Source organism: Scophthalmus maximus, chromosome 2, assembly GCF_022379125.1.
Source record: "Scophthalmus maximus strain ysfricsl-2021 chromosome 2, ASM2237912v1, whole genome shotgun sequence".
Lineage (NCBI taxonomy): Eukaryota > Metazoa > Chordata > Actinopteri > Pleuronectiformes > Scophthalmidae > Scophthalmus > Scophthalmus maximus.
Window position 1 is genome coordinate 5,940,021 of NC_061516.1, and position 23,498 is coordinate 5,963,518.

The following is a 23,498-nucleotide window of genomic DNA, read 5'->3' on the forward strand; positions in this document are numbered from 1 at the left end:
TGCATGGGGGATGTCAGAAAATGCAGTCACTGGCAGCAGCCGTGCCTTCCACCTCATGCAGATGTCAAGGTCAAGAGCAGAGACTGAAAGAGGGGGCAGTGTGGACCCATCAGGTTTTATTAATGTTTTTATTAATAGGCTACAGGAAACACAATAGAGATGGATGTTTGAATAGCTTTTTACATTTTTATAAAACTAGCACTCATTTATACATAAAAAGGTGGTGTGAGTTGTTAATTTGACCAGGCGAGTCCCATTGAGAGAAGAAGATCTCTCTCTGGCCCTGGCCAAGAAGGCAGTCACGGTTTCAGACGTACAGACAAAAGCAGCACACGATGAAGACATACAACAAACGTACAACACTCAACTCACAGGACAGAGTTAAAATAACCAGGAGCTAAATACAATGAGTTGGGTTTAAAAGCAACTACAGACTGGTGAAGAGTCGAGCCACAAACCCTTCTAATAAAAAAAAAAACGTGAACACAAAGGGGTGATTCAAGTCAGAAGCAGGTCACACAGGGCAGGGAGAGAATCCTCTACTTGGTGTTGACTGTAGGACTCTGGCTGAGTGAGTGAGAGACCGAGCGCCACGAGTCAGCCGGTGCCGACAAAGACATGACACCAACTAGTTCTGGGTAAAAGAAAATGGTTGTATGATCAGAAGAATTGCGCATGATGAAAACAAATGAATTTATTCTCTCTTAAAACACCAAAGAGGCTATATAACAATTGATCATAATGAATCAAATAAAACCCTGAGAACAGTATAAAAGGGGAAAATAAAGGTGGTAAGGGGGGTAAAAAACAGACTGCAAGTACACGACCACCTAACAAAGGAAACCACAAACCTGTAGAAGTCTTCTGGTGTGCCTCTGTGCTTCTGCACCTCCCGAACTTGTAACATGACTGACTTTATTCATGCTAAAAACTCACAGCTCTACTGGTCACATTGCAGAGCGGTCTCCCATATTGCAAATCCACAAATCACATAACGTCTTGTCCTCCTCCTCTGAAGACCAAGGCAGCAGGAGGAGAACTCTGAGAGATCTGGTTCCAGGGAGTGCAGTGATTGACCTTCCATAGCAAGCTGCCGTCTCGAACGTTGACCGCCTGGGGGCGACACCGAGTCCACCAGAACCTCAGTGCGGGGGGATAGAGAGGAGATGGTTCCTTTGGTGTCTGTTCATGGGCGAGGAGGAAAAGCAGAAGACATGTGGAGTGGAGACTGTTTCACACTGTCACAGTGTGAGGCGAGATTTGACAACTCACACTCTAAATTCTCAACTGTTGCATCTTCGTCAGATGTAAAGCTGGAGGCGTTTACTTCTGTATCTGGTGGGCGTGTTCGTATTCCAATCCTAAATTTCTCCTCCATGTGTTCTTACCGTGAGCTCATACCAACAGGCCTTGTCGGATTCATTAAACTCTTCTATGTTCATGAATATGTGTAAATTACCTGTGTAAACAGGATGAATGTCAACTTTTTTAAATTCGAGCGAGCGCGCACGAGGATCGCAAATTAGCATAATCAACGCCCCCAAAATACCATATAAGGTTTCACTTCCTGCTGCGTGACAGGAAGAGTCCATTCAAGGCAATACAGCGTTAACGAGAAAAAAAAGAAGTTTAGGACACCAGAGATTGAAGTTCTGGTTTCACAGATCCAGGGATGATATAGAAGTGCATACTGGCAGCGTCAGCAGGAGATAAATGACGGACTGAAGCAGAGAGATTTACGGAAGAGTATTAGGGCATAAGGATAACACGAGGGGGAACATTTTTATTCATGTATTTAACATTTCGAGTCAAAATGTCGAGATTAAAGTCGAATTAGCCCTTAACGGTCGTGTTGTGGTTCCCGTTCAGCTGTCACACGTCCACGTTAACTAAAGTTAGCAAAGCTGCGCTAGCTTCGCTAACTGCACGCCTCTCGAAATTCATCATCGGTTGTTTGCAATTGAACGTTATCGTGTCAGGACACACGTCGACGTTCATGTGCAAACACCTGTTGTCACCGCATCGTTTCTTCCAGATTCAGCCTGTCAATAAAAATAATATCGCAACTTGACAACTTGGTTAACAGCTAGCGTCAGCTTAGCAAACCGGCTAGCAAAACATCAACATCCGGTTGTGTGGTGCTGCTGAGTAGTACTTCCGGGTCACATTTTCGACTTTATTCTCGATATAGTATTTGAACTTTATTCTCGACATGTCGACTTTGTTCTCGAAATGTTAAAAATAAACAAAAAAGCTTCCCTCACGTTTTTTTCTGTTATAACTGCCCTAATACTCCTCCGTAGATATGAATACTGAGTCTCCTGGGAGTGAAATAATGAGGAAATGCATCTATATGAAAACGACTCTCCACAGCGAGGCGATCGATTCTCCGTCACTGTCAGGGATGAAACAACACGTGACACAACCGACGATGCAGACATGTTTTCCTCTGCTGGGTCAGTTCACCCTCGCTCGTTGCAATATTATACAACATGCGGCTGAAATGATAATTCGACGCGTGGCGCCGTTGACCACCAGCTGTGTCGACGTTCACCCACCCACCACACCAACCGCGACGCTTGTTGTGTGAACGAGCTGTTGTGATTGAAGTTCCTATAGAATTATATTAGAATTCGAATTGCGGAATAAAACAAAACAACGTGAACATAAGGAGGTGAAAATATCCGGAGGCGGATGTTAATTCATCCAACTTAATGTTGTCAGCATTGCTGCTCTCTGGCTACCACAGACTGTAGAAAGTTCCGCGCGCCATTAAAACGATCCTCTTTTATTTTGAAGGCGGCAACATCTCGAGAGTTGTGACGCAACGTTTGTGGACCAGTCGTTGGCTGTCGTCACAGTGTGTGTGTGTGTGTGTGTGTGTGTGTGTGTGTGTGTGTGTGTGTGTGTGTGTGTGTGTTTATTACTTGCAGCATGTGGCCGCAGAGTGTGTGAGACACCCAGTGAGTGTGTGACAGTGTGTGTGCGGTGAGGAGCCGCAGACATCACACACAACCACCACCATCATGTCCCTGTGGCTCTCGGCTCTGGCGGCTCTGGCCGTGGGCGTCTTCTCCGCTCACGTCTTGCAGAGGCTCTGCTTCCCGTACTTCTGGAGGGACGTCTTCTTCCTGCTGAGGGTGGTCCGCTGCGGGCTCAGGCTGGAGCTGTCCAGGCTCACGGGCGGCGTGTGCACGGTGCTGGAGCGGTTCGAGCGGCAGGCGCGGCGCGTCCCCGACAAGCCGTTCGTCGTCTTCGAGGGACGCGTCCACACGTACCGCGACGTGGAGCGGCGCAGCAACAGGCTCGCACGCGTTTTCCTCGACAGAGTCCAGCTGCGGAAGGGGGACTGCGTCGCGCTGCTCATGAGCAACGAGCCCGACTTCCTGTGCGTCTGGTTCGGCCTGGCGAAGGTCGGCTGCTCGGTGGCGTTCCTCAACACCAACATCAAGTCCAGGTCTCTGCTGCACTGCTTCAACTGCTGCGGGGCCAGAACTCTGATCGTGGGGTCAGGTAGAGTCCCCGGCTGTCACTCTCCACAGGCGCACTTACTGACAACCAGAGGACTAGACTTTGGTAGATTCAGCAATATTTCACTGTGTAATGACACACATGACACATGGTGTTCATGATCTGGGACCAAGAAGCTGCTTGGCCACACTTGATGCAGACATCATTCAGGTCCCCTGATACGTCCTTGACTGTTCACTTACTGGGCTGCGGATATGAGACGTGTCTGATTATTATTGATACAATAATGCTCTGGCAACATTTAAATGTTACAGCCCTCAGTAGGAAGATTGTGGATTTGAATCCTGGTTAGAAAAAACACACCCCGGGCCTTTCTGCGTGGGACTCGGGCTCCCTCGGTCCGGCCACATGCAGGTTGGGGTTCAGTCTGAGTGTGGTTGTGGCCACACAGTCACTCCAGCTGTCAGATGGGTGCAGTGAAGTTAAAGGTTCACAGTTTCCTTCGGAATGAGAGGAGTAAAAGTACCAAATAATTGCGTGAATGTATAATTTTCATCACTGATTTGAAGCAAATAACTCCAAAAAAAGCATTGGTTGAATAGCCTGACATCAGTCCTGTGGTTGTCAACTACTTTGTTTCTCATTGATGGCGGCAGTGAGTGACACCAGCCGACAGACTGAGTCAGCTCCGTCAGCTCTCAGCGTCAGAAGGAGCGGGGTGTGGTGTCAGCGGGAGACCTTCAGATTGAAACCCCGGGGTTAGGGTTCATGAAGCAGGCTCACTTCTCACTGAGGTAAATCACCGTGGTAACGGACATTCCACCTGTAACCTGTTGATCAAGAAACTTCAGAGGATCAGCCCCAAACCTGTCAACGGCCAAGTACTAACCAGTTTAGATGAGTTGAATCATGTTGCTGTTCCACACCTCCCATGTGTCCACAGTGACCTTTAGTCACTGAATAAAAACATAATAACGTTATATACAAACAGCATCTGTGAAGTTAGTCACAAAGTCAAAAATCAGTCCATAAGATATTCATATGTATTAATATTAGCTGGAGGCATGCGAGTGTGTTCACATTGCTTGATATTTGTGTGGATTGGAAAATCCATTTGTGAGTGCCCAAACTTTTTTTGTACACATTTATAAATCTAAAAATTGGATCAATCATTGTATCAGTAGATCACGTAGTAGACGTTTGGGACCATTGTGAGTTCATTTCTCCAACAACTTCCTTTGTTGTTGTTTCCTCCGTGAAAACTGCCCCTGAACATACAAGGAGAAGCACAGCTGATAATGTTACCCTGTGTACAAAAGAGCCACTGGTTCAACGGATCTGTGGCGTCTCATCCGCGGGTTGGTGGGTTGGTACTCGAGTCCGGGAGTCTGAGCCTCTGTTTCCCCTGTTCCACCAGTTTGGAATGTCCCTTGCTCCCGTTGCCACTCCCAATTTTGAACTGTTTGGAGCATTTCAACCAAAGATAAGCAAAATATAACGACATTTTGAGGGCAGGTCTTATTCTATGGGGATGAAGAAGACAAGGCTACAGTAAGGAAAGTGGATGGTGGTCTGCTGACACAATATCTTAAATAGCACAGAGCGCGTCCCTCCACCGAGGCCCAACAGTCCCCATGAGTTCAATCAAGCCACAACAAATTACACACACTCATAGATATCAGTCCCCTCAATATGCCAGATTTGTTTTTTCATCAATATCCAGTATTACCTGTACCAATGCACCCAAATGTAATGGGTTCTGTCTTGGCCCATTTGTGGAAATCTGTTCAGTAGTTTTCGTCTGAGCTTGCTGACAAACAAACATACAAACTGATGGACAGGGGAGGCAACACGACATCCTTGGTGGAGGTGATACGAGTCCAAATATTCTTAAGCAAACAGTGTGGTCCACCATCTTGCTGCCACTGTTCATTGTGCAACGCCTCAGTTAATGACGTGCAATTACAATTGTTCCGCTCCGAAATGGTGGAAATTATTTGTTAAGGTTTGATGAGTTGCACCAATGTTCCCAGAATCCATAACAGACTCCGTGTGGCAGTAAGCAGCAGTGGTGGAAAGGTGACATGCAGTATGTCTTCACAGTGTTTCTGGTGTCTGTTGTCAACTAATTCATCAAACCAACTCCCTGGTCCAACACAGTTTCAAATACAGTTTTGAGGTACTGGTAATTAACTTGGACCTTTTCCAATTTGTGAGACTTTTCAAAACACTTTAATAACATTATAGAGGCAAATAATGTTATTTTTTTAAATGCTAAACATTTGAAGGTGCTCCAGTGAGGGATCCAACTGATTGCTCAATGTGGGAGTGAACTTTGTGAAGATTCAGCCGTGTGAAATCTAGTTGAATCACATTTAGCTTCCTCCATGTTCCACTGCAAGAACCCTGTTGCTCCAGTTAACAGGATTCACCGCGCTGCAGCCATATGACAGGACGTCACTGCTCAACCGAACAAGCATGATGTTTGTCAGGGACACTGTCCTCACTCCCACCGCAGTCCCACAGGAGACGGATTCATGGAATCACTAGAACTGTTGTCTACAGAATAGTGTATTGGTATTGAATGCTTTCTTTTTATGATAATTGTGGGCATAAACTTGCATAAACTAGCTCATGATTTTGAAATTATTGGAAGTCAGACTCTAGAAGAGTTGTTCCCTTTTTTTCTCAAAATAACTAGCTGGCGATCAAGAAAGTGAAGTTGCAGATCAGCCTTAAACGTGGAACAAAGCACTGGTGTGAGGGTTGTCGAAAGTATCTACACTTACTTTCCCGATACCACGTGTTTGAAACGATATATATTTAAATCGATGGACTCAAATATCGAAGCTGATCTCCAATCAGATTCGCAAGTGACCCAGGGCTGCTCAAAGATACAGAAGCACCGACCACGGCGAGTCTCGAAGAAGTACCAAGGAGTCTAGAAAAGGAAAAGGGTTGGAGTGCTGTTTGGCAATTTAATTTTTTTCCCCCTATTAGGCAGATTCTCAAAAAAAGGCAAAAGACTCCAACAAGCCTCCATGTAAACAGTTTTACCAGAGGAGGAAACACCACATGTTGGTTAAACACTCGAAGGACTGGCACCCTTGCCGTAGTCATTGTGGTCAGTCAGGTACTTTTCCTTTCGGTGTTGAAAGTGTAGAAGAATAAACAAAGCGTTTCAGTCTGATGTTCAATATGATTAGAACTGGTTGCTGTTCCTGTTTGTTTTCCATTCAGGCCAGTCATCCTCATTATCCTCCTGCAGGTTTGTGATGGTGGTCATTCCTCTGGGAGCTGTGATTTTAGTTATTCCCCAGGTGACACGTTGCAGTTGCTCGGGTAACCCCTGAGAGACGGTGTGCAGGGCAGTGCTGCCATAAGATTCACAATAAGGAGTATTATGCTGCTGCGTTAGTTCTCTTTTTTTCTCCCCTGTGGTTTGTTGATTCTGTGTTGCATCTGAGAATACACAATGTGTCCTTTAGATAGTACATCGTCAGTTACTGAGAAAACAGTTGCACCTGCACATTATTGAAATAACCACAGTCGCTACATGCAGAGTCACCATGAAACACAGTATTACATGCCAATTGATATATTCTTAGCTTCCTGTTTACTATGACACACACACACACACACACACACACACACACACACACACACACACACTTACAATTAAACTTGAAGATATGAGGAAGGCAGGCTGGGAAGTAAGAGGAGGAAGTCAAATGAAAAACAATGCATGTGTCTCCATCTCCTAGACCTGGTGCACTGTCTGGATGACATCCTGGGCAGCCTGCTGGAGGACAACATCCAGGTGTGGGCCATGAAGAGCCACAGTGAGCACACCCAGGTGCACACTCTGCTGGACGAGATCGCTGCCGCCTCCGACCAGCCTGTACCAGCAGAGCTACATGCCACCACCTCTCTCAAGTCCCCCACCCTGTACATCTTCACCTCTGGAACAACTGGTGCGCATGGTTCTTCCAACCAACATTTAGGACGACGATACCAATGACGTCCATCTCCTGAGAGAAGGTATCAGATGAATCAGTGTCATGTCTTGATTTCCACAGGGCTCCCGAAGGCCGCAGTGATCACTCACCTCCAGAGTCTGAAGGCAGCAGCAGGCTTTTGGGCCTTTGGGGCGACTGAGGACGACGTGGTGTACATCCCTCTGCCTCTGTACCACAGTGCAGCTTCCCTGATCGGTATAGGAGGAACCATAGAGCTGGGTAGGCTTCAGAGTCTAATCTTACTTTTATGTTCTTTCTTTCACTCTGTTCTTTTATCATGTCAGAGGAAATCAAACCATTTTCTAGATCTCGTGTCCTAGTTCTTGGGCCCAGGTCTGAGAGTCATTATCTGTCAGTACGTGTCCACCCTCAGTCCCTTATCTTCTGCAAACACATTCTAACGAGGAATAGGCCTGTCTACTTTTGGTTGGATGACATATTGTCTTTTAGAAATGATTGCGATAAACGATGCTATTGTCATTTTAAGACCATTTTTGCCACTGAATCATTTGAGCTTCAGTTGAGGCCTGTTGGTCGTCGTCCGTGTCAGTCACCGCACTCTTACACAATGTTGTCGCTGCTGATCATTTCTCGGGTTCACCAGATGGTTGTGGAGAAAAAAATGATATAATATATTCAAAATAAAATGACATATTTTAGACTGGGAATTGTTGCTGGGTAAAATTCATCTTGTCAGTCAAATAAAAGTCTGATACTGCGATAAAGGAGAGTGGAGATGGTCCAAAAAGTCAACTGCACATTAAAGACAAGTGCATGTCGTAGCTTTGACCAGAACTGGATGAGGACTTAAATCCAATGGTGGAAGAGGAAGCAGTGGGGCCGTATTCCATTTCATTTTTTAAAATTCACGCCGGGCCACTTAAAACAGGGCAACGGGCCACGGTTAGCACATGGGCCGTAGTTTGGCCTGATCTATGAGCAAACAGCTTCATGTGGGGTGACGGTGGTCATGGTTTGTCAGAGATCAAATATTTGTCCTGTCTTGTAGCCTACCTTCAGCTTGTGACATATTAAATTATGATTAAACTCATGAATAAAATGCTTTGTTCATATATTTTCACCAGATGTATCCATGCTTGGTTTTATAAATTGCATGACACATTGGTGCCACAAAGGCTCATGTGACTAGAATTATCATATTTGTTTTAAATAAATGACAATGTAGTTCATTGTGAATATGGTCAGCCAAGCATGTATATGATGTAATAATTAAAAGTAGGGGTACTGTCCCTCATGCCTCTTTTGTTTGAAACTATCAATTTGGTGAAGTGGTCCGGACTGCTGACAGAGTCCACTGTCCCCAGTGGAACCCTTTGAGGAGCCGCGGTTTTCACTTCAACTAGCAGCTTAATGAGGCTTTGGAGCAGGAAGTGGACACTGGAGACTATTGTGAAGATTATTTATCAGCTGTGCTGTTGAAAAGGCCCTGGTTTCTGAACTTTCTCTTCCAACTGCTACAAAAGTTGACAGTTCAATGTCCCTCACTGGCAAAGACCAACATCCTGACGACAGACTGTGCTCACAAACCTTCGGCCAGTGACCTGCCAGCTTCAGTTGCTATATAACAAATATAATAAACCTTGTACACATAGTCACATACAGCCTTTAGACCCTGTTTGGACCCAGGTATTAACAACCATCCTCAGTTACCCGATCACAAATGGACAACTCCAAATACACGTGTGAACGCACCCAAGATGGATTGAGGACGCAGTCGACATCTGGGGATTTTGCTAACTCAGCATTCTGAATTCAGCCCGGCGTAGTCGGACTAATACTCAAATGCATATTAGTCTGGGACCTCTCCGTTCATTTTCAATTTCCAAGAGGCGTCACCAACTTACGCAGACGTCTGCGAAAATGTCGACAGCCCAGAGCAGAGAGGAGATGATGTGATGATGATTCCACCACGTCTGTGAACCTGTGTTGATGTGTTTGTGGGAGAAACGGAAAATATCAGGTCCTTTTGGTCAAATGCTCGTTCATCAGCGGCAGCCATCTCGGTTGTTTGCAAAATCGCTTCCCTCTGCGTCGTGGTATAAACCCCGCCCACTATCAGATAATCGGTTGTGATTGGGCCGGCAAGTTTTCTGCCGGAGGGAAATCACTTCCCAATGGAGGACATCCACACCGAGTCTGGCAGAGCAAATGAAATGAGTTCCCAGAATTCACCTGGGTCCAAGGCTATTAAGAATTAGCAAAAATCAAACAGATTTCTTCCAAAGATGGATTTGTCATGCAAGTCATGGATGTGCCACTGGCAGGAAATATTTGCCATGACCTCTGAAACACATTTTTGTTGGGGCTGTCCTGAATACAACTTTGTAACTTTCAATTGCAAATTTTCAGTTTCAGCATTATTGCAACCTGTGCCTGTCACATGGTCATGTGTCACTGTCCGTCACGTGAGATAGAGAGTGACAGTTGGGCAAAGAGGGCTACACAGCTCTACAATGAAGCAATGGTGCGAATCACAAGTTGGAGATCTTTAATGTGATTTTCCAATCATGTTGAGGTGTGGTGGGTCAAATACAGTATAGTGAGTATCCTGTATATAGAAGCCGATATACACCACGCACAATTGATGCATTGCCCCTCTGATGCTTTTTCATTTACAACACTCTACATCCTGGAAAGAAGGAACAACTACAGTAATCAATCACTCTTTTAGAATACACATAACTCAAATCAACTCCAGCCTTTCATTTTAAGTTGTTTCACCGACTCTGAAAGTTTCTGTGTAGTCTTCAACATACAAGCACATTGCCAACCCGGCCAACAAACCAGCTTGTGATTTTCAGCAGGTGGTTGGTACATTATGTCCATGAATAACTGTGGCTGTTTATCCAACATTGCAACATTGTTACAAAAAGATTGAAGCAGGGGAAAGGGTTGTTTTTTATTGTTGGACATGTTGAAAGCCCTGGTAGGACTGAGATGAACTATTAGGACTGCAGGTGAACAAAATAGCATCGGTTGGCAGACACCGCGTCTTTGCTTTTTGCAATAGATAAGATAAATAGGTCAAAAAGAAGGACACACTGTTTAGCTCAGTTTTTAAAAGGCATCATGTTTTCTGTTTGGGTAAGTGCTCTTACCTCTATCTGTTATGTTCCATGTTTATATTGATATAAAAATTTTACTCTATAAAATATGGAGTAGATATACCTGCTATTGAAAATGTTGAATATGAAAATGAAATCCCAAACTGTGAAATCGAATGACGTTGTTGACCGTTGTGCTTCAGGCGCGACCTGCATCTTGAAGAAGAAGTTCTCAGCCTCCCAGTTCTGGAACGACTGCAGAAAACATGACGTGACTGTTTTCCAGTACATCGGTGAACTCTGCAGATACCTCTGTAACCAGCCTAAGGTGATCTTCTACATTTTATTTAACTTTTGCTTTCAACTAAAATTGACATTGACACTGCAACTTGTGAATCATTCAGTTAACTGTACACAACTGTGGCAGAGAGATGAGGGTCTTTGTTTCAGTGTGATGTCAGAGCTGGCCCCTTATGAGGCTGGACTCAGAGTCCTCTTTGTCCCCTCTCCCTTTGTCACGTGTCTGTGTGGGAGGAAGGCTGCCCGACTGAAAATGAGAGATGTGGACACGTACAGCACATCCGCACCCTTTCACCAGGTCACTGTGCGCACACAAGCATGAGTACTAATTACGGCGTGTGTGTTTTCATTATTCACAGTTTGTCAGGCGTTCAGTGACCATGGATGATCTTTTGAAAGTATACTATAGCCAGTTAGTCATAGTTCTTAACATTTAATGAAATCAAACCTAAACTCTGATGCTATTCAAGGCTTTGTTCCTGCAGCAACCATTCAATGTATGTATATGCATTGTCTAATTATCTCTGTATAGAAGTTTTGATTGTTAATGGTGGAGTCTGTCTTTCCCCTTTAGGATGCACATTATTGAGATTAACACAAAGCATACTGCATATTGTGGTTAACAAAAGCAGGTGCACATTTCTTATAATGTCATAAAATGGCTTACTGCCCCTTTAAGTGACTTCTAAGGTAAGCTGAGGAGAAGGAGGTGGTACAGCTAATGGATGGATTGATGTACAATGGGGTCCAAACACCTAAGTCACAGTATGGCAGCATATAAAAATCATCCAATACAGGAAATCAAACCCGTGTACTGGATGAACTACTAGTGTGCACCTCATAGAAACACTAGAAAAACGCTCCTTCAATGTATCTTAATTCCTGGACAACAAAATAAGTCACACATTGTTGATCACTTTTCCTATTAAAGGCCCTTTAGCTCCACAACCTCTCACCCCGATTCAACAGAAACAATAAACATGCGTTCAGACATAAAAGGCACTGAAGTCAAGATATTTTACTGAAGATTTCCTGAGAAACTGTATGTGAGACTACAAATATTGCTCAAGAGTTCAGAGCTTTCCGTACCTTTTCCAGCCAGCCCCCTTGTAAAATTTCTGTATGTCCAAGTGAGCCCATGGGAAAATATGTAACAGGAAAATCTTCCAGAAATCCACAGGGAGCGAGTAGGCATGATGATGACTGTAAACTTTCTGCAGGTGAATGATCATTCTGACTCGATCTCCTGCGTATTGTCTGGACATTTTCCACAGTTCAAAGTGGATGAGCTGACATACGATTGCCTGACATACTGGCCTCATTAGCATATTTACAGCTGCATTTTGACAGCTGTATTTTTTGCCGACGTCATGACATCCTTCTCTCTCCATCAGACGGAGGTCGATCGAGTTCACAAGGTGCGGATGGGAGTTGGGAACGGGATGCGACAGGACATCTGGCGGGAGTTCCAGAGTCGCTTTGGAAACATTAAAATGTGCGAGGTGTACGGCTCCACGGAGGGAAACCTGTGTTTCATGAACCACATCGGCAAGATTGGAACCGTGGGCCGCTCCAACTTCTTCTACCGGGTGAGTGCTCGGTGACGTCATAGACGTCATAGAAAACGGGGCTTTCTCAGAAATGAAGAAATTCACATCTGTCCTGCAGCAAGTGGAAGTAAATGAAGCCTTGAAAGCTGGCAGGGTGGGAACAGTCTGTTTTTTTCTACACGCTCTGATACATTACAGGGACAATACTCTACTCCACGAAGTAGTTGTGTATGTTATCAAAATGGTGGAAAAAAAGGCAATTTTTGATGATTTCATCTTCATCTCAATGACAGTGCGACTCACAGGTGACTGTATTAACATCTCTGATTTAGTCCGTCACTTAACTCCTGCTGACGCTGCTAAAATATACACTTTGTTTTCTGGATCTGTGAAAGCAGAATTTCAATCGCGTATGGTTCTTCTTTGTACTCTTTAAGGCCGTTTTTGTGAATGAACTCTTCTTTAAATCCCGACTTGCGTTCAATCTCTGACTTGGCACCTTAAAACGTTTTTATTTGGATTGGCTTTAAATGTTTAGAACGGTGACACTTTCCTTTTTATGTAACTGTCTGATTTTATTGTTTGTTTTACTCTTTTTTATGTTGTCCCTCGATGTAAAGCACTTTGGATACCTGATACCAATTTACTGCGTTTGATGAATGTGATTTTGCCCGATCCTAAGAACTCACGGTACAAACACATGTAGGAGAAACTTAGGATAGGAATAGGAAACTGTTCTGGCATGAGGCCTGTTGACCTCAATCTTATCTGTAAGACAACCTATACTGATTGTAGAAGACATTTAGGAAGAAGAAAGACAGTACAGTTCATCTCGATCATGGTCTCGGTGTGTGTTCTCGTAGAATTAGCAGCAGAAAAGCTGCAGATGGAAAAAGAAAACAGCCGGCAAACTGAATGGGCTGAAGTGATGGTGACAGTAGAAGTGATCTATTATCACAGATCTATCATCAGTATTTTAGCATTTAGCATTGGTGGTCGTGTAACCTGGCAGATGGTCTGTGACATGGTCACTGGGGGGTGCGGGATATCGGCAGCTTCTTCTTCAGCTGCTGATTTGGCCCTTTCTGATTTGCTGTGTTCTCAAATACTGCAGGTAATCAGAACTTCGTGATGTGACTTTTGTTTTTACTCTTTAAAGATTTTTGCCTTGACCCCGTGGAATGATTGCACGTGGGCAGGCTGCTCCTGCTTTCCAAAACTGGGCCACAAGCAAGCCACAAGTAAGCCAGCGCAACGCTGCGTGACATCAGCCAAGAACAACCCAAACAAACGAGAACTCACCCAATCTTTCAGAGATCACTGCACCTTGGCTGAAAAATGCCCACACTTGAGGCTCATAGTCTTCAAATAGTCCTGCAATGCTGCATCACTGCCTGAAATGGGTAAATGTAACTTCCACTTACTTACTCACTAACTTTCACAACTGACGGTTGGATGTCGATGGCGTTTTAGATTTGGTATTATGAGTATCGGTGTATATAGAAAGCATGGACCTGCATGCATAAATATTGTCAATTCGATTTTTTGTACAGGACCAAATCGTAACAGAAATAGTGTCAGGGAACTTTCCATGTAGAGCAGAGCACACGGCCACTGTCAGACAATGAATGCTGTTTGTCCTGTTTGCTCTGTCAGGTTCAAACTTCACTAGGACAAATATAACAGCTTTGGTCTTACTGGATGTCAATGCTGCATTGATGGAATAGAAAATCCTACTTGATAGGACGTGGCTGGGACTTTGTGGCACTGTGCATCAAGGAGACGTATTATGCTCCGATTCAGGTTCCTTATCTTGATAAAGCCCAGTCTGCTCTGATTAGCCGGCTGGCCCACTCTGTCGTGATTGTTTAACTGCTTCCAGCGCATGTAGGAAGTTATCTCGCTCTCACTTTACCCGGCTTTGTTGGGGGGCGTGCCAGACTAGACATGCTTCATGCACGTGCGTAACATGGTGATGTCATCGGTCGGACGACTGACGAGCCATTCTAGGAGCAGTGTTCTCTGTCCACTTACTGCAGACCTTCTGCTTCTTAACTCTTCAGACCTTTCACATACACAAAGAAACCTATATAACACACTAGAAGAAAGGGGCAAACATTAAATAAGCATCATATGTCTCCTTTAAGTGGTTCAAATGATATTTAGAAGACAGGGACTCGTTAGTGTCAGTTGGTTATTGAGAATCTGAGTGAACAAGAATCACGTGAAGTTATTCAAGGGAGACTTTGAAGACTAATCCAATCCTTAAGGATAATGCTACTTTAAAAGGATTAGAAAAAAAATTCTCTCTAGCACTTTGAATTTCCTTGTGTCTGAATGTTGCCATATACATTATTGTGCCTTGTCTCTGCAAGTGCAAGGCATTGTGGGTATCGAAGTCTTGGCTGTATTATCTTAAATTCTTTCTTTCAAAACTGTGTGAGTGGAGAGATGGGAAACAGAAGGAAACAGCGTGACTTTGTCCACAGTTCCAGAACACACCCACCGGCATTCCATCAGTGTGTGGCATGTGATGTAAATAGCTGCACAGTCCCGAAATGACTGTGTTGAACGGGGGGGGGGGGGGGGGGGGGGGTCTACAGCTCAGAGAAGATCTGTCAGGTCATTTACTATCCAGGATTTAGAAAGTGTCCTCCATCACACGGGAGGGGGCTGGTACCTAAATAGAAACTCAATTCAGAATATATATCTCCACCTAGCCTGCTTCTTATCCAGTCTTTGAGACAAAGTCAGCATAAACCTCACACATTCAACGTCTAGTTTTGATCATTTGCATAGCATCATGGTACAACATGTGCAAAATAATAACAAATGTGATACTTAAGGCTACAGTGTGTAATATTCGGGAGAACTTTTTCACAGAAACTCAATATATTGTCCATAACTACGTGCTCATATATGTATAATCAATTGTGAATGAGTCAAATATTGTCACATGAGGTGGACCCGACCTCTGCGTGAGTCTCCATGTTTCTACGTCGTGTCGAATACGGTTGTTGAACTAAACGGTCCAGAATACGTCGAATTCACGTTGAATTTTTAAGACGCTGCCGGAATCCGGATATGGAATCTTTACCACCAGTTGCTTCATTCTTTTACTCATCATAAACTGCCCCCAGGGATGAACGCAATGTCAATGTTGATTCTTAATCTGCTTCACTGCGGCCCAGCAGGCCCATCTCGTCGTGTTACAGCTTATTGACTTGAAAACTAAATGATGGTTGAAGCTCTTCACAAGGAACCTTTCCCGTCACACCCTCCCAGCAGGAAACTGACATCATCTCTAATATAGAAGTGATGTTCATATTATGCCATAACATCCTCTTCCAAATTCATGGAAACAGTTAGAATACAACACGATAAGAAATATCCGCTTTGCTGCTGTAACACCCAAATGTCCCCGGTGTGGGACGGATAAAGGATTATCTTATCTTATTTTATCATCATAACAATAAATAGAAATACGATGTTAAGATGTTTTACGCATTGTGTTTGACACACTGTCTCAGGCAGTAACATTATTATGCTGCTGGAACTTGGAGAGATGTTGGATAACGAATGTCAACCTGAAGTTGTAAGTCTGTTGAGACCGTGAGGAAAGACGACCAGCGAAGTGACTGTCGGAGGATTTAGACCTGAGCTTCTTCTGATCAGAGAAGTTACAAAAGAGGGGCTTTGTGTATTTAGCTCTAATCTCTGAACTCAGCTCTGCTATTATTAGATTTGTCCTGCTGGCCCACAAACTTACAAAAGGGAAGTTACCAAACATTTGGTTTCAGGACACAGGATTAAGAGTTGTAGTTGTTCTTAGAATCAGTTGTTGGAATGTTTATGTACGAAAAGCTTTCATTTGTGTATTATTATAGAAGCTGTTTTTACATTGTCGCAGCATTTTTGGTGATTATTGTAAAGTGATATTTTCTGACCTGTAGACTCTCTCTTCATTTGGTCTTCCTGAGTCTCAATGTCCCTTCCCTTGTCGTTCCATAACCTTTAAGCTGCATTAGCGCAATTGACCCCGTCAACAAGTCAAATGTGACTGTCAACACTTACATCAACAGTTGCTCCAAGCCAGAGGGAGACGGATCACCAGGAGATCATTCAACTTACAAAACATTAGATAATGACATCCGCAGCTACAGTGGTGGAGGAAGTAGTCACATCCTGGTTGTGGCAGCCCTTCAAAGTAAAAGTCATGCACTGAAATGGGCAGAAGAATGTACTTAAACACAAATGACTTTATGACGCCACTGTAAGAGCTTGATGTGAGCTATGTCACTGGGTTGTCACTGATGTGACTGGTCCAGGTGTAGCTAGAGTACACATACAAGTATCATTACAGGCTCAGGAGGTAGAGACGGTTGTCCACTCAACTGAGGGTCGGTGGTTCGATTCCTGGGTTGTCCAATCCACACGCCTGGGTCCTTGGACAGGACTCTGAACCCCGAAATGACCCGGACGGCCATGTGAATGAGATGCATGAGTGAAAGAGAAGCCCTAGATGTAAGCGCTTTGAGTGCTGGATAAGTCCAGAAAGAGATAAGTCCAGAAAGAGATACGACTAGAAAGAGATTGATAACTTTGAAAAAGGCCCCATTCAATTTCCAGTTCCGGGGCATTCATCATTAATGTTCTATTCCTGCTCCAACAGGTTTATATGTCTCCTATGAAAAATGTCTGATATTTAATCTCAAGTTGGTATGCGAGTGATTGTTCCATTCATGAGTTTAGACGTCCATGCCACTGCCCCTTTCAATAATCTGTTCTCTCCACTTGTGTAGCTCTTGTTCAAGTATGATCTGGTGAAGTACGACATGGAGAAAGACGAACCAGTCAAAGACCAGCATGGTTTCTGTCAGCGAGTGGAAAAGGGTATGAGTGCGACTTCTAAACCTTTCTGCAAATTCTCTTCCGATGACGTTGTCTTTGAAAGTTGTCCTGTGAAAACATATTTTTACTGATGTGAAATGCTCCGTCCCATTCGTCTTCCCAGGTGAGACGGGCCTTTTACTGTCCAAGGTGGGCGCCATGAGCCCCTTCTTCGGCTACGCTGGCAGCAAGCAGCTGACGGAGAAGAAGCTGATGAGAAATGTGTTTGTGAAGGGAGACGCTTACTTCAACACTGGCGACCTGATGGCTGAAGACCAGCAGGGCTTCATCTGCTTCAGGGACAGAGTTGGTGACACCTTCAGGTACTGTTCGAGATGTTCTACTGAAGCTACAACTGACGTTGATGTTGTTCAGCCCGTCGCCGTCAGCAGACAGATACGAAGCAGAGGCTCAGTGTTTGAAAGACGTGGCATTTACCATGAGACAGCGTGATTTCTGTGTTCATTTCTTTTTTTACTTTTAAAAGCAAAAATATCATCCAAGAGGAATTTTATTTAGGTTTCCTCCACAGTAAAGAGCTACTGTAAAGTACACATACAAACTGGTGTGTGTATCACGTATCTGTTTTTTATACTAATAATACAAATATTTGTGTCATGATTTCGTTTCCAGTGTGTCACTGCTGGACACAAGATTTTAGCACAAACAAATGTGAAGAAGCTACTTGAGTCCAACTCTCCGCAGCCTGCGAGTGTGGCCAGTAGGTGGAGCAGAGCACCATGAAAAGCACATTTACTGTTGGTAACACAGTAGTAACACGGTGCCATTTGAACGTGACTGTGATTTGTAGACAGTTCACATGACACAAACCCTCTGCTCAGACATCATAGTGAGGTTGTGACAGGAAAAATAAATGGATTCTAAAGTGGTAACACTTCAAATGAACTATTCAATAAGCTGCACACATTCACAGTGTTCCTCTAGGTCGATCTCATGGATGAGCAGAAGCTGGTGCAAAGTTCATGAGTTCAGTGTTAGCACACACAGATATTATTCAATTTGTTCCTAAATCTATTAACATAGGTTGCCAAATCTACATGACTGGACTCTGAAGGATTATAACTACAAAACAAAGACAAATATTCACAGCTGATGATGTTATGATTGATGACTTGGTGATTAATAATTATAACTTAGAAGCTTGGATTAGTCTGAAACAGCCATGTCCTGAATATTACGCAACACTCGCACTATTAATCACTTTGACGGAAACCTGCGTTTCTTCCTGATTTCAGGTGGAAGGGTGAGAATGTAGCAACGACAGAGGTAACAGAGACCCTCGGGCTCGTGGATTTTATGCAAGAAGTCAACGTATATGGAGTGGAAGTACCGGGTACGTTTAAAAATGTCCCCCTCAGCTATCTAGATACTGCCACAGCAAGATATTTTATCTCTGTATTTAGTGTAATCATGACTGGCCAGATGATATTTGGAAAAAACCAAAGTTGGGTCATATTGAGATACTAAATATGACCAGTTTATTTGATACATTCACTTTTTGATTTATCAAATAAAAAGGGTCTTCCTGTTGCACTATTGTTGATAATGAATGACCCTGAGCTGGACAGTGATGACAGATGTCATATTAAACCATGTTGTCCACAGGACAAGAGGGCAGAGCGGGAATGGCTGCCGTGATATTAAGACCCGGTCTCTCGTTTGATGGGAAGAAACTGTTTGAGCACGTGATGAGGGATCTCCCAGCGTACGCTCATCCACGCTTCATCAGACTTCAGGTAATGAGCATTTTCATTTTGTTCCGGAATTTACATTGACAAAACACTGAAAACAGCACTTCCTTTGGCACCACTGAGCTCTGGTGGTGAATGTTCACAAGCAAAGATAGACACAAATCATATATTTTTGATTTGTTCCCAGCACCCCAAAATAAAATAAAAATCCATATCATCATGTGATGATAATGTTCATCATGAAAGCAGTGACCAGGTTCCTCCTCACTTGAGGACTCCTGAGTGTTTGAGTCGTTCAAAGCGTCTGTAGCACTGAAAGTAGCTCCCTAAGTCTGACAGAAGTGAGAGTTCGGCCATTGGACAGGTCGTGTGTCTCACCACGTCACAGACCGTCATTCCCTGGAGTTTCACTTAAATGTCAACTGCTTAGAGGTCCTCATCCGTTAGCCCTGTGGGGTCATAGATCAAAATCTGCAGCGAACTTGGTCATGACGTCATGAAAAATCCTGCGATTTTTTTACAAAATGCCATATGCAATGTTACGGGAATGGGGGTGCTCACGCCAACTGGATGGACACACACGAACACACACACACACACACACACACACACACACACACACACACACTCTTACTAAAATGATGGTACAGTGTGAAATGATTCAAATCTTCCAACACAACACGTATATTTAATAGTGACAGGACGTGTCGGTCTTAAAATGAGGTGTGGTCACTGGTCAGGTGTATTGCTATCTTGATGCATTGCAAAGCGATTGTGCTATTGACACCCATGATTAATTAAAGGGGCAGTAAGTGATTCTGGAGAAAGCTCATCTCTCTCTTTGTTGTGGTAATGTTACTGCTCTGACCGGGCCGTGAACCCACGATCTCAGGTATGTTTGACGAGTGATGTTGAACAAGCTGCACACAGTGATTTGTGGTTCGGTCCGCACCATTTGTTTTTGTTTTTGATTTATGGAGCTTGGACTGAACCAAAGAAAACTGATTTCTTTAAGCCCACACAGAACCGACAGCTAACGGACCGTGAGGAAATATTAACAGATTTTAACTAAACGTGTATAGCTTTCGAATCGCTTGCTGCTGGGTACTCCTTACCCCGAGGTTGGCAACTCTGGTTCTCGAGCTGCAACATTGATTATTTTCTCAGTTATATATTTCATTTCTTATCGGCCAGTTTGATATTTTCACGTCACCAAAAAGTCCAAAACCCAAAGACTTTCAGATTCTATGAAATACAACATGGAAAACATAACAACAAAAATCATCAGTGATGAATAACTATTGCACATTTTATCACTTCAGTTCTCAACTAAAGATCCAAAGTCCAAAAGCATTCATTTGAACCTAATGAAAGTGTGAAACCTGCTGATTGTTGTGGTTCTCTTCCCTCAGGAGATCATGGAAATGACCAGCACCTTCAAGCAGCAGAAGTTCCATCTTGTGCAGAGAGGCTTCAACCCCTCGACTGTCTCAGACCCTCTGTATGTGTTGGACTACGAGCAGAAGAACTACATTCCTCTAACAGACTCCATCTATCAGAGCATCCTCGCTGGAGAGCGCAAGCTCTAGAGCTGACGTGTGTGGGTATGATGACACGGTTTCAAACGGTGAAGAAAAAAGGATATAAATGTGGAAACCACATGAACATGAAGATCAACGGAGGAGTGACTGAGATTTGAAGGAAAATACAACGTCACATTAATGAATAAAAGGATTGTGATCAGTTGACAGTATACACATGAACAATAGTGAGTTACTGTATATATTTATATTATTCAAGGGTTAAAAACTGACAAAACAACATGAATTTTAATTCATACCTTAAGAAGGTCTTACTTTTTCAATTAAGATGCCAATTCAGGACTAGGATTAGGAGTTCGTAGAGAAAGTGAATGGAATATAATATATGTCGGAGTTTGCATGGTGCATATAATCTCATGAAAGCGTCTGTGATTGGAACCTTTGTTGGAAAGTTGAGGTAGATGTGAAGATGAGGTTTCTCGGTTTCACCACTGAAAATGTCCGTGACACGTGCAGATGATCCATTGAAACCTTCACAATACAGTAAAGTGCCTTTATTACATCTGAGCTAGTGACTACAGTGATTGACATTAAGGGATTAGTTCTCATTTTACTGAAGCAGGGTTTTAATATGTCCTTATCAATTCATTTCATTTATAAATGAAAAAAAACAGACTGTGTTGTTTTCATAGCGCTTTTCTAGTCTTATTAACCACTCATAGTGCTTTGTGTTGCAAGGCACACACACACACAACATTCATACACTGCTGGCATAGTCTTCAATTTCTTAACACACAGACAGAGGAACAAATGACCGTTAACTGTTCAAACAGCCATTAACATATAAGATATTTATTTGCCCATTTAGAGTGGATTAACAGGTTCAGGGGAGAGCTGGGATTTGACTGCCTACTTCACTGTTTGCACTGTCCTGCTCAACAGCTTCTTTCACTTCCTCCATTTGAAATATCTTAGCAAGTAAACATATTGTTGTTGCTAACCCAGAGTTCTGAGCTATGTTGTAAATAGTAATATTCAGAAGGTTCACCCTTCCACAGGGGTCAGGTTAACTGGAGACTCTTAATTGTTTGTCAGTCTCTGTATGTTGGCGACATGTCCAGGGTGAACCCCGCCTCTCGCCCAGGGTCAGCTGGGATTGGCTCCAGCCCCCCGCCCTCGACCCCTAAAGGATAAAGCGCTACAGATAATGGATGGACATCCTTTTCTTCTTCAACAGAAGTTTTTGGACTTGTTCCATGGAGACACAGCCGAACATAACAGATACGGACATCCTGCAAATGAACAGAATACATTTTCATTTTGAGATTTGATAGGAAATCATACGTATTTGTGCACAGAAAAAACACAGCGATAAATAGACATAATAGACATAATGTACATGATGGAGTACAAAAGCAAATCCTGATATTTATTGATATCATTTTGTTACCAAAATGTAACAACTATTAGCTTATAATTATCCTATTATTAAAAAAACAACACAAACAGAATACAGTGGGAATTTTGCCATGGGCTATAATATGTGATATATACATATATATATATATATATAGCGCTAACGCTTTGTTAAAACCAGTTCCTCACTCTGTGACTCTGCTCAGGCTCAACCATCCTGTTTGAATCGGGACCGGGTTTCTGTCGTTCATGTTACGTGACCGAGCTGAGCCAGACGTGAAACATGAGATACTTGAATCATTCTGACTTTCACCTCAGGTGCGTCGTCCTATCACACATATAGGCTTCGCTTTGAGTGTGTCGCAATATTTAACTGACAGTACTAAAATGCACTGATGACAAAATCATTTGATTTCATCTTGTTGCATCTTTCCGGGACGACCTGTCGGGTTTATCTGCTCACTGACCGCTGAGCAGTTTGCCTGAGAAAATCTTCTGCGATAAACACAAATCATTTCTTTTCTTTTTTTACGGTGCATAATTATGATATGGTTCCTTTAAAATGACCTTTTTCTGCACACTGTGAATGTACAATGAGAGCATTGGTTTTTCATAAGGTGATGGACACGTAGTGAGCCTAGAGACAGCATTAGGACACTGTTCGTTTTACACATTTACATTTGTCTCTTTTGCTCAAGCCATAACACTTATCATTTTCTTTTAATGCATTTTGAGTGAATTGTCAAGAGCTTCAGAATGTGTTATTTTTTTCTAGGATAATTGATGTTTCTTCACACATGGTAAGAATGGGTATTCAGGTTTGATGCATTTGTTTTAGTTGTTCATGCTCACTACTCTAGCATATTCTCTCGTCGTCATCACCACACACAGTCATTCAGTCTCTGACAGTGTTTTCGCGTTCTTAGTCTGCATTGGGGAGATGAGCTCCAGTGATATGGCGTGCAAAAATGTTCAAGGAAATAAATATTGGTTTGTTCAATAAATCAGCTATGTTGATTTTGTTTAAAGCACCATCAACATCCTCCAGTTGGCGGGTCGGCAGTGATGGCCAGCCGTCTCCGCTCCTCCCGCCTGTTCCAGAGCCAGCAAGAGGCTCTTTCTGCTGCCTCCCCCAACCTGCGCGCCGCTGCCTCCCTCTCTCTTCCCGCTACTCCCAGGGCTGTGAGCGTCTTCCCCACTGGGGATAACCAGGCCTGCCACCCCTTTTTTTCCCCCTACACTCTTGGACCAGGTCCTGATACGTGGCGTTTTTTCCTCTCCCAGGCCTCCTCGCATCCGTCTTCCCACAGGTCCCGTCACTTCAATCAGGATGATCTTTTTTGCCTCCTCCGACCGTTTGACCATGTCATCCCTCAGGGATGTTTGACCACGGGGAAAAATGAAGTCGTCTTCTCAGGTCCACCCTCATCTCCCATGATTGTGCCGCGTGCAGGAGGCTCGTCTGGGTCTTCTTGGAAGAAGGTGGCTTCTCCCCCTCTCTGATGAACCTGATGGATTGAACTGGTTTCCCGTG

The 23,498-nt window shown here is 43.6% G+C and overlaps 1 protein-coding gene and 1 long non-coding RNA gene across 4 annotated transcripts; one reads left to right on the forward strand and one right to left on the reverse strand.

The window, feature by feature from the left end:
* Positions 1–114: 114 nt before the first annotated feature.
* On the reverse strand, positions 115–1,539 carry LOC118300702. 2 transcript variants are annotated; one of them, XR_004790131.2, is made up of 3 exons: positions 1,273–1,539; positions 852–1,182; positions 115–634 (listed from the first exon to the last, which is right to left on the reverse strand). It is a non-coding gene; the product is annotated as an uncharacterized LOC118300702 (long non-coding RNA). The 2 variants fall into 2 exon arrangements; XR_007032217.1 differs by having other exon boundaries at positions 852–1,539.
* A 766-nt stretch (positions 1,540–2,305) lies between these two features.
* slc27a6 (solute carrier family 27 member 6) lies at positions 2,306–22,968 on the forward strand. 2 transcript variants are annotated; one of them, XM_047337643.1, is made up of 11 exons: positions 2,325–2,456; positions 2,934–3,513; positions 7,236–7,445; positions 7,551–7,709; positions 10,759–10,883; positions 12,250–12,444; positions 17,208–17,298; positions 17,420–17,618; positions 18,552–18,649; positions 18,922–19,052; positions 20,420–22,968. In XM_047337643.1, exons 2-11 carry the CDS (start codon positions 3,027–3,029, stop codon positions 20,594–20,596), a joined length of 1,872 nt encoding a protein of 623 aa, XP_047193599.1. In that variant the 5' UTR covers positions 2,325–2,456; positions 2,934–3,026; the 3' UTR covers positions 20,597–22,968. The 2 variants fall into 2 exon arrangements, with proteins under 2 accessions (XP_047193601.1, XP_047193599.1); XM_047337645.1 differs by lacking the exon at positions 2,934–3,513 and having other exon boundaries at positions 2,306–2,456.
* Positions 22,969–23,498: the final 530 nt, after the last annotated feature.

Coding starts and splice junctions, on each gene's coding strand:
- slc27a6 (XM_047337643.1), top strand. CDS start 3,027: ATGTCCCTGTGGCTCTCGGCTCTGGCGGCTCTGGCCGTGGGCGTCTTC. Junction 10,884..12,249: donor ACCTCTGTAACCAGCCTAAG/GTGATCTTCTAC, acceptor TCTCTCCATCAG/ACGGAGGTCGATCGAGTTCA. Junction 18,650..18,921: donor ATATGGAGTGGAAGTACCGG/GTACGTTTAAAA, acceptor TGTTGTCCACAG/GACAAGAGGGCAGAGCGGGA.